Genomic DNA, 12,006 nt, shown 5'->3' on the forward strand with positions numbered 1-12,006 from the left:
GTGACATTTTTTAAAAGTTCATACATAGTAATCATGTCAAGTAAAGAAACTCCACCTCTAGGTTATCTATGCTGATCTATGACTGTAATAAAGATTCTATCCTATCTTATTCTATTCTGTTCTATTCTATTCTATCCTATTCTATTCACCAGTAGGTTTCAAGCATCATAATATGGGAACACAGAACAAATTTCTCCTACTTATACACATAGCACTGAGCAGAATTTACATCTCAGAATTGTGAGAACACTTCTAAACAAAAGGCACACACATGTACTGTCTTTTGGAACCATTCTGCATGATTGTGGGGTAATGCATACTCTGTTTCTACCTGTCACAACATGTGCTCTTGGAGGGAAGAGTATTGGAACTCAATCTTTAAAAAAAAATCTGGAAAATTAACTTGGATAAATATCCAACCTAAGCAATAACCACGGAACACTGAACGTATGCTATGATGTGTACTTAACAGCTATAGATACTGCTTTAAACAACTGGTTTGGTCCACTCATCATTGTTTTTATGAGTTCTTAGTTCTTTCATATCTTTCTGGCAATCTAGAAGAAAATATAGAACTGACATTTAACAGAATAAAACCAGAACGCACATGGCCAAAATGTTCACAATGTGGTCAAAATGGCAAAAATTATTGAGGAAAACACACAAGCTTCAGGAGGCTACAGTAGTTTACTTTTTCTAACCCAGAACCTACTCTGGGTAAGACTCTCCTCTCCTGTCCTCTCCACCCATTGAGTTAACCGAGTGCAAGTAATTTTAAACAATTTACTTTTAGTGGAATGGCAGAGAATTAATTGGAGCTGCCCCTAGCAAACTGGAAGATTTGGAGGGTATGGAACTCCAAAAGAGAAAAAATCTGAGAGATACGGGCTGATCAAAGGCCACACTAACTGCAACCTCCAAGAGGGCTTTTTCTGCAACTGCTCCCAGACTTTGGAACGGCCTGACGGACGAGATCTGTCAAATTACCAACTTAGGCAGCTTCAAAAAAGCTGGCAAGACAGATTTCTTCTGGCAGGCCTTTCCTGACTAAAATTCCTCAGCCACAGAATGATACCCCCTCACACCATGTAGTACCACCACCCTGCCCACATTAGGCTATTACTATTATTAATAGATTGAAAACTCTTTTAATTGTAATATATTTAATTCTTTTTAAGGGGGGGGGGTAATTGTCATTTTATGTATAATATTGTATATGGATGTTTTAGATGGTAGCCGCTTTGATTGTCTTGCTACAGAAAAGTGGGATAGAAAAAAAAGGTTTTTTTATTATTTATTATCAAACAACTTTAAGCAAGATTTTCACAAGTCCCTCAAGTCTGTATCAGATTTCTTTCTGCCTTTGTGGGCTCAAATGGGCTAATCAGCTATCCTAACAAACAAACAAAAACATCATTCCTTCAGAATATTCTCACACATCAGCCTGCCAGAGCCATTCAGAAAGTTTCCTTAAATCAGGGGTAGGCAACCCTTTAGAGCCGGGGGCCGGGTAGCTGTCCCTCAGACAACTGGGGGGCCGAAGCCAAAAAATAAACAATTAAATAATTTTTTAAAAATTAAATAAATAAATAAACCGGGACAAATGTAGGACAAAATTTTCAAATGGAGGGCACTTTTTAAATAAAAAATGGAGGACACGTGAAAAAATTTGCTGATTTTTTAAAAAATGTTAAGATAAATGCATGTTTCTGAGGCTTCTATAGACAATTGCCCCCCCAAAGGCCCCGGCGGCAATCGGCAGCAGGACTGGGCTGGGGCCGGTCCCAAGGCCTCGCCGGGCCGCATCCGGCCCGCGGGCCGCAGGTTGCCTACCCCTGCCTTAAATAGATCTTCAACAAATTAGTGGACAAACAGAGTGGACATTGTGAGAGTTTTGAGTATTTTAGACAATGATTCTTCCCTATGGACATAGTGTTCCCATCTTCGAAATTCTACTGATCTGATTAGCAACAGGAAGCAACTTTCCCAGAAACGTTAGCAGCATTTATAAACTTATGGCAAGTTTAGTAGTTTTAAAGTTTTGTTTTGTTTTGTTTTTTGAAGAAGAAGAAGAAGAAGGGGGTCTGGAAAGTCCCATGGGCTTCTTAGGCCTCCCCAACCACCATTTGGCTGATAGGCTTCATGATTCCAAGCCCTGGGCTAGAATGATTTTGTATTTATCCAGAGAAACAGAAGCATGCAGAAAACAAACTGGTGATACATAAGCTATGTTGTACCCTTATATACAGAAGGCCACATGGGGAAACCAAATTAATATAATGGATATTTTAAAGCCTTCTCCCACTTTCAATTTTTTCCCCCTAAGATCCAATGTAATTTGTTGGTTGGCTTCCCCATACACTGAATTGTGAAGGAGTGTGTCTTTTCCTCTATCTGCTAAACTCAGTCTGAACCTTCGGCAGTCCTTGCTGTACGCTATGGGAATGACATTTCCTATTCTGCATGAGGAACACTTACTGTAAGACACTCAAACACCAATAAAGTATTTGTTTCTTACCTACTTCACACTGGTCACCACTGAAACCTGGCATACAAGTGCAGATGTAGAAAGAATCTCTTGGGTAGCAAGTGCCCCCATGTAGACATGGGTTGCTTTTGCATGGATCTTGACCTGTAAAATGAGTTCATTGAAAATTGCTGTATTCTCTAAAAACATTTGCTGGTTCTGATTCTTCTTAGGCAGAAATATATTATCCGCTTTCTAGCTGTCAAAATATCTATCCAACAAATGCTATCAAATTTCCTGTAATCACAGATTGTGCAGCAACCCTCTCTTGCCCCCCTCCCAGCACACAAATCAGTTCAGCATAATGTGCAACAGTAACAGTAAATCACTTATCAATCTTCCATGTTGGCAATGCAACTTTACTCAATAGTGAAAACAATTTCTTTTCAGCAATATTTTATCATCTGCAAATGACAATTTGTATAGTTTTTGACAACTGTGATGGTCTACTGAGGATTTAGTTGGCATGACATGACAATTAATTATAACCAAAAACTGTTAAAACATATGTGCACATTGAATGAAATATGCATTTATCTGAACAGGGTTAGTTTACGTGGAATGATTGGGTACACAGAACACACATTCTTATACCATAATTTTTGTCTGTCACCTTTTTGGGTATCATCTGGGTACAACTGTATGACCATAAGAATTTATTCATTTCACACTATCACTTGCTTCCCAACAAACTATATTCCCATTGTGTAGCTTCATTGATTTATCAATGGACTAACTCAATGAAAAACTCAAAGTGGTTTGGTGTTTGTGTGTACATACGCACACCTAACTTTAGAGAAGATCACAAATATCCAGAGACTTTAATTTTTAATAAAAAATTATGATGCAATACTTTGATTTTAATATTATATATACTGGTCCTTCGTATATATAATATAAAAATCAACAGTGATTATTTATCTTATTTAAAAGAATCTAGGGAAATCATTTCATGGCATAACAGTAACATCCACTCATGAAGTAGTCATGTGAGTCCATCCTGTAAAAAAAGGAATAGGTCATGCCTCATATTGCCTTACAGAAATATTTAATTGCAAATACAAAGCAGAGGTTCTGTGCCCTAGGTTGCTGTATTTTGTGCTACGTGCCTGCAATAGAAGACAACTGAAGATCTTCCTCTAAACATATGGATTTAAACTAATGGAAAAAAAAATCCCATCAAAAGTTGAACATCTACAGAGAGATTTCAAATCCATGTTCTTTGATGATCTGTAAAGCACACAAAATTCATCAGCTATCCTCATACAATTGTATAAAATTATCCTGTTAATGAGTTCTTTTTAACAGGGGGAGCTTTCACATATAAAATAGTACAGCTTTCACACTGATGGTATAATCTGAAAGTAAAACCTGTTGGGTTTTACAGTGCTTACTCCCAAACAAATGGTGACAGGACTGCTGTGTGAATCGCTCTGCAGGGAGGTAAAATGGTAAACAGGAGCACCAATGCAGGTTGGAGCAGGGCAGTGAAGGCAAGCGGAGAGGTGCTTTCTTTTTCTGCTGTCAGCTGTAAATGGATTTCCTCCCAGAGTGTGAATCACAACAAAATAACCATGCAGCCCCCTTTTGCACAGGAGTACTGTATATCTGGAGCAAACCAGATATTTGAATCATTATGAAATATCCAATTCTAGCAACCTTGAAACATCTGCTAATGTCAATATGATTAAAATTCCATTACTGTACTATTCTAAAATCATTCTGCCATATAACTATGAAATTCAAGGCTGGTTCACACAATATGTGTTTTCGTCACACATGCTATGTTGGTTGCTTCTTAACACAAATTTGAATGGATAAATGTAACACGTGAACCAGTGAAACCCACATAAACCAGCACTAATTCCCAGAGAAACAGCTGTTATCCATGACATTCCAAATTCAAACATCACACTTATCGCACTATGTGTGAAAAGAAATGGTCAAGGCATTAAGGGAAAATGTATTATGTGATCTAATATTTTTACCTCCACAATTTTCTATATTATATCTGCAAACAAGTATTTTTCATATAGAAGGGGGAAATATAGGTCTTACCTGGGATCTGAACTGCTGTGCCTTCTACTGATCCCCCACCTCTGCGAATTAGGAAATCTGATCCATTAGTAACATCCAAAAGTAAAAATGGTGGGGTTACAAGTTCACTTGCATTTATATCCTCTGTATTTCTTGTCTGCTTGTTATATTCAGGTATACTTTCAGGGTCAGGGGTTTTGGCTGCAGCATTAGATGGAAATGTTGTAGATTCCTTCTGAGTGAACTGGAGCTCCACAATTGTATCCATAGATGGTGGGGATGAAACTGGCCAAGCATCTGTTTCCCCATCAGTACCAAAGACTCCACCTGTTTTACTTTCATGTGGCACAGAAAATGGTGTGGTGTGTATCCATGGCAGATCTCCCTCAGCACTATTTCCATCTAGTTGATTTAGCTCCTTTAACTTCTCAGAAGAAGTTCCTTCTTCTGAGCTAGTTTCTGAAGTTTCAGTGCCTGAAGATATAAACATTGTTGGATTCACTTCTTTTGAAAGAGACTCTCTGGAAACATTGGTTTCTTCTGCAGTAATCAGTTCTTCTGAACTTCCTAGTTTTTCTGTTGTTTCTGCTATATGGTCACTAGAAACAGGCGTGCTTTCAGAGAGTTTGGCCTCAAATTCCCATTTGGATGAGGGGCCTAGTGGAAACCCTGTGTTAACTGAAGACTCATTAAGTGAAGGTTTGTAAGTAGCTGCAACATCAGCACTAGCTTCTCTAAAAGTTTGTACCACTGATGAATCATGCTTATCAAAATCAAATGATGATGAAGTACTTGGCATAATTCCTTCAGAGTGTTCAGAGACTCCATTGAGTAAATAGACAGTGACAGGCACCTTTGGTGTTTGTGTTACTAGTAAAAAATTATCTAGATCAGTTTCTTTGGATTCTGTAGTTGTAGTTTTCATTTCTTCATAAGTCTCCTGAGATGTTTCTTCTGAATTTGATACACTTTGGGAGACAAGCTGTGTAGCAACAGTTCTTGCTTCAGATCTGTGAGTGGTCACATCTTGTTCTGGTTTAAGAGGTAGGTATAACAAAGTGGGGGATGGAGCTATGTGTTTCTTCTCAGCAAAGTCTACTTGTTCTTTTCCTGAAGTTCTATTGCTAGGAGCAATTTCACTTTCATCAGCTATTGCTTGGTTGTCTGATAATGTTTGTAATTCAGAATTGTCTTTTATTGTACTTTTGGATTCTGTGTCTTTAGTTTCAAACCCTTTCTCCTTTTCACCAGCATTGAAGCTGGTTGGAGATGATACAGTAGAACTTATTAGAAATGACAGGGTTGGAAGTGAAGTGGTTATTTGAGGTAGCTCTTGAGAGATGGGGGAAGATTGAGAGATTGTGAAAGGTATTAGTTCTCCTGAACCCACATCATCTGAGGTTGGCGTGTTTTCAGATAGTATGGGTTCGCTGTATATAAACTTACTGGTTACAGAACTTCCTTGGCTATCTGCAGAGACATCAGATTTATAATTAGTTAAAGTAATGGCAGGTGTTGCATTCTGGCTTTCTACTGTTGAAGTGTAAATACCATATATTGAGTATGTTTCAGAATTCACAGTTGTTTGGGCACTTATGTCTTCAACATTTGATTTCACATTGTCAGCATCTATAATTGTTGTTTCATCAGTTATTATTCCATTGTCTTCTGCAATATCCATAAAGCTAGAGCTCTCCCCAGAATAATTTCTTTTGTCAGCTGATATTGGAATTAGCTCTTCATAGTCTTTTATGCTGTTCGTAGAACTTTCATCTGCAAATGTATCTAAGAGGTTACCATCTGAGGCTGGTAGTGGTTCTTTTTCTTCTCTCTGACTGGGTGATGGTATTAACATTGTCGGAGTTCCATTCACAGCTATATCTGGGTTTACAAAATCTGAATAATTTTCTTGAGGGGTATGAAATGTAAAAGATATTTCCCTTTCTGGCAATTGAGTAGGTGATTCAGAATGTTTTGCCAAACTGTCCAGCCAGCCAGAGCCTTCTCCAGAACCATCATGACCTGTTACAGCCAGCACTGTAGTTTTTGAGGTGACTTTAGATGTTTCAGCTATTCTATGAGTAGAGGTTCCAGTGAATAATTCTGAAGCAGAAGTTGTATGTTCATGTTTTATCACAAGAGAGTTTTCCCTTTGGGATATTCTATCAGTAGAAGCCAGTACTGATATATTTTCTTCCTCTTCAAAGGCATTCTTTTGGTTTTGCTCATTTTCAGAAATGAACTGCTTCCAGGTAGATGCTTCAGTGTCAGTGGCCCTGATATCTAGGCTTGATGCTGTAGGGATTCTTTTGTCACTTGCTGTAGAAAATGCCTCTGTTATGGTATGATGATATTTAATGTCATTGTCAGAATCTTTATTTGATTTGGTGGTGTGATTCTCTAATTCTTTTATGTTATCCTCTGCAAAGGTTTGTGCTGAACTTTGAGGAGGAAGGATATAATTATTTAATGTGTTTGCACTTACAGCAGAATGTGTGTTTACTGTAGTAGACGGAACAGTAAAAAAAGCATCTCCAGAACCTTGTTCTGAGAAAAATTGAGTATTACTGATCACTGTGCTCATGGGTCTATACGCTGTAGATATGGAAAAAGCCTTATGGCTACCTTCAGTAGGATGAACATTTTGTTCCAACCATTCGTTTTTCTCTTCTACTACTGGTGAAATCCTTACGGTTTTGTTTTGAAATGTTTGGGGTTTAACTGTGAGAGTTACATCATGTGATTTAGTATCAGCTTTTATCTCTTCTGTGTTGGGCGTAACTTCAGGAGCTCTTCCTGGCTGTTCAGTAGTATATTCTGTTCGTTTAGTTAAGAATCCTTGTGTGATTGCTGTAGAAGTGTGTGGCATTTTTCCTGGTGTTTCAGAACTTTCTTCAACAGAATTAATTTCGTATTCGGCAGGTACATTTGTAGCAAAGTCTTTCACCTCTAATTCAACTGATGTTTCTGCTTCCATGTTGACTATATTAAAAATGTCTCTTACAGTACCTTTATTTGTTGAGGGAGTCATAGGGTCACTATTTATATCTAATATTGTAGGTGTGTCTGTAAACAACTGATGGTCTGATGCCGTGCTGCTCCCACTTTTCATGGTTTGAGTTACAGGTCTTTCTATCAAAAATTGTGATAAAACTGTTGTTTGTGTAGGGGATTCTGGAAAATAGTCTTTGTCTCCAGAACCTTCTTCAGTCAATGGAAATTTAGTATGAATTATTTTTTCTGTGGGACCATAAGGAACTAGGACCACACTATGTCTGTCATCTCTTGATTTCTCCCCTGAGCCCACATCTGCAAGGCCAGTTTTATCTGTAAATACAGTTGGGAAAAGATGACTTGTCTTTTCTAGCTGAACAGATTCCCTTGTTTCATTTGTCTGTATTGTAGACATACTGGCAGAAATGATCATATTATCCTTACTATCATTTTCACTTAATTCAGCTACTGACATTATAGTCCCAACACTATGGGTCACAGCAGTGTCAGGATTAATGTTTTTCAAAGGCTCCATGGATGTTATCAGACCAGATGTTGCAAATACATCCATTTTTTCTTCCATTGCTGTGGGAAATGTCACTTTTTCACTTGACTCCACAATTGACTTTTTACTAAATGTCAACTGGGGAACTGCATCTGATTCATGTTGTAACCCTTGGTGGTTATTAAATGCATTCTTTGATACTTGACCTTCTGTTATGGCTCTTCTATCTGATTCATTATCTAATGCTTTCATTGTAGGATCAATAACTACTGCATATTCTGATGATGATGCACCGGTGTTAAAAATGTCTATCTCCTTCACTTGTGTGTCAGTGCTTTCAGGTCTCAGTGGGAATGCAATTTGTGTAGTAGTTCCAAACATAACATCAATTTCTCCAGAACCTGGATCTATAAATGGGGAGTCAGTACTTACCACTTTCTCTGTGGGACCCCCCAAAATTATGTTCGTGCTAGGTTTCTTCCAAACATCTGTAGATCCATCTCCAGATTCTTCATCTATGGCCAGTCTCTTCTCTGTGTCTTCTTTGGCTCGGAAAGGTGAAAAATGAGTTGTCGATATTGTTGTGGTGTGAGTTTTTGGTTCTTGGGTCACAATTTGGTTACTATCTCTGGCATCCTTCAAGTCATTACTGAGCAGCATCTTCTCAGACTCAGCAGTAGATGAAGAAATTGTGTTTGTACTATCTTCCCTGTTATCTTCCACTTCTACATTTTTTGAAGAGCTTAATATAGCCTGGATAGTAATTGTTTCTACAAAATTGTGTTCAGATGTAGGGTTAGTGGCTTTATACAAAGAAAAATCATTGTTACTTTTTGTAGAGATTTGTCTGCCATCATCTGAGAAAATTTCCTGAACAGGAATCTTTTCTGTCTTTATTAGCATAGTTGTAGATTTAGAATTCTCTTCCTGAACATATCCTGAGCCTTCTGATATATGAAACCAACTGGGACTTCCTGTAGTTTCTAATAATTTTTTAACATAAGAAAATGTATTTACTGTAACTGTTGATTTATAATCAGGTAGAACAGAAGCTTCATTTGATGATGTATTGTCATTGATACCTGTGCTTACAGTGGTGGAAGGAGATAACTTACTTGCAGCAGAAATTGTAGCAGAAAATCTTTTAGAATCTTCGTTTAGTCTTGGCTTAGCTGTGTGAGAAACTGCATAATTGTTTAACTTAGACATGGTAGTAAAATCTCCTGAATGTTCTGCATTAAGTAAAGAAAAAACATTAGGGTGTTTACTTAAGATTTGATTAAAATCTGTTCCAAACTCTGTTTTTTCTGTTGCATCTGATTCATCATGTAAAGATGTTACTTGAAGCACTTTATCTGTAGTAGATATCTCTGAATCCCCACTAAAGAACAATTCTGTCATGACAGATTCTGCTATTACCTTTTGGGTAGCCACAGCTTCTCCCATTATTTCAGTGGATTCATTAGGCTGTATTGTAGCAAAGACCTCATGCTCAGATAGCATGTTAGTTTCATTAGTGTGTGGAAATGTCACATTTTTGGAGTGTGCTAGACTTTCAATTTGATCACTCCTTGCTTCTTCAGCTTTTGTATCTTTTGGTGCAGTAGTCACTTGCTGCTTTCCATTGATAAACTGCAAAGCTGGAGGAGTTGTGACATCGGTAGTATTTTCACAGCTTTCATCATCATCATCTTCATCTCCAAGACTGAATATTCCTGGGTAAAGATGGTCCACAATTAAGATTTCTGCAGACTCTTCATCAGGGGCTGATGTACAGGGTTCATCAGATGTTGATTCGGCATCTGTTGGGGGTTCATCTATTTCATGTGGGAAACCAAATAAATCCCAAACTCCATATAATGGATCTGCAAAAAAGGAGAGCTTTTAATAATATTTTATTTTATGACTCAACATGGGTAGTATTGTAGTATAATCTGTTATGATAAAACCAAAGGCACTGAAAAGTGAAACAGACCAAGTAATCCATGTTCATCCATTAGAATCTAGCTATTTTCAAACACACCATTATTATATTATTTTATAGTCACTTATTCTCAGTTTTCTATTATCATGGAATAAAAATCAAACAGTTATGTTAAGCCACATATCTAATCAGATATTTAATATAATCTATGAATGCCTTAATAAATTAGACTTCCTAAACCAGATGTTGAGGACTGTGCATGTAAAGCTTCACTCTACCCAGAGGAGAGGAAATACAAACAGTTCCTGATTGTAAATTAAACAGTCACCCAAAGAAAAGAGCTGGAAGGCGGAGAAGAGACAAAGAAAGAGAAAGGAATAACCACCTAAAAGATGCACCCCACAGTTGCTTTCTCCTTTTTATACACTGTCACTAGGTCCTCTTTCTCCTCTCCCTTCTCCTACTTTTATAAGCTCTGGTCAAAGACAAGAAGCTATGGAGGAAAGGAGTTTAGTAACAAGAGGTTCCAGCATTTGAGCAAGGATGGTTTTGACAGGCTTCATATGCCACTGAAGCTCTGATAATAAACCTCACCTCCATGAAGCTTTTCACTTCATGGGCTTGCTTCATGGGGTTAAAAAACCCTGAAGTAAAGAAATAGGATATCATTATTTTAATGTCAGGAATATTGTCAGGAGGGCTTTTGATAATAAAGATAAAAGACAGAAACATATTATCTAGGTTTGTTTTCTCAGTATTTTTAAATAAATGGAGAGTATAGAGAATTCTTTAACTGTGTGTATATATGCACCTTCAAGTTGCCTGTTGACCTATGGCAACTCCATGGATTTCATAGGCAAGGGATACTCAATCATAGTTTTCCAGTTCCTTCTTCTGAAATACAGCCTACAGCATGTGGTATTTGTTGGCAATCTCCCATCCAAGTACTAACCAGGGTTGACACTGCTTAGTTTCCAAGATCAGACAGGTTATGGTACCTTTTGGATGATACAATGAAGGAGGAAAGCCAGACTGCTCAAGTGGAATACGGTACTGACTGTGGCCTTAGCAATACCCAGACATCACAAAAAATGCCAGATGGGTTTTAATTGTAAACTGAAAATCTGTGCACACATATCTGGGAGTAAGTGCCACTGAATTCAGTCTGACTTACTTTTGAGTAGATATACACAAGATTGTGCTGTAATGGGATTGCATAAAAATTAAAACATGTAGAGATACCTTACTGTACATCCTCTGAGACAGCTTCACTATTTCCTATATGGCAGCCCTGTAAAAAGCTGCAGTTATGTCAAAAGCTCATAAATAACTCTGCCTGGTACAGAAAATTATCAGTAACAAATTTGAAAATGGGGTGAGGAAAGTATTTTTAATCCATACTGGGAAGAGTGCAGCCTTGGGCTGGTTGGGAACCCCCAAGGATGTTTTTGCAGCCTATGACCCTAGGCTCCTAAGACTGCCCCTGTTCTAACCAAAGAAAATGGTGAACTGCATCTCCTAGAAGCGTTCCATACTCAGTTATAATTCCACTTTCACTGCCATGGATGCATCTTTTGGAATCCTGGAGTGTTTACTTTACTGAGGAACTAAAGGTCCCTGAATGAGAATTTTAAATACTCCTCACTAACCAACAGAATTCCATAAGATGAAGCTAGGACAGTTAAAATGGAATTATAATACCAAAATTGTGTAGCTTGAAAAGGCCCTAGGAATAGCAATGCTCACTTTAAATAGGTGGCTAGACTCCCTTGCATTAACAACAAGAGACATTGGTTTTTAAAACCAATGAGCAGACATATGTCCACTTCGGAGGTGGGGTAATAATTTGTCAATTTTGACAGTTCATGCAAGCAGTGTAGAGTCGGGGCAGAGAAAAACTGGCCTTTAGGTACAACAAAGCTGCCCACCCCAGGTTTAAATCTTCTGCTGTTGTAGTTATACAGATTCATGATATAATCCTGTATGTGTTTACATATGAGTTCAATAAAGCTTTCTCCT

General features: G+C 37.8%; 1 protein-coding gene across 1 annotated transcript in view; it reads right to left on the bottom strand.

Annotated features, from left to right (window-relative positions):
* Window positions 1-12,006, bottom strand: part of LOC149323872 (versican core protein-like) — a 179,607-nt gene that overhangs the window by 61,939 nt on the left and 105,662 nt on the right. Inside the window, exons 8-9 of the mRNA XM_089493620.1 lie at window positions 4,586-9,928; window positions 2,519-2,632 (exon numbers count right to left, since the gene is read on the bottom strand). Coding sequence (XP_089349746.1) covers window positions 2,519-2,632; window positions 4,586-9,928 — 5,457 coding nt within the window. The remainder of the gene's footprint in view (window positions 1-2,518; window positions 2,633-4,585; window positions 9,929-12,006) is intronic.

This window comes from Sceloporus occidentalis, unplaced genomic scaffold (genome assembly GCF_023333645.1).
Source record: "Sceloporus occidentalis isolate IW3139 unplaced genomic scaffold, rSceOcc1.0.p SCAF_1, whole genome shotgun sequence".
NCBI classification, from domain to species: Eukaryota; Metazoa; Chordata; class Lepidosauria; order Squamata; family Phrynosomatidae; genus Sceloporus; species Sceloporus occidentalis.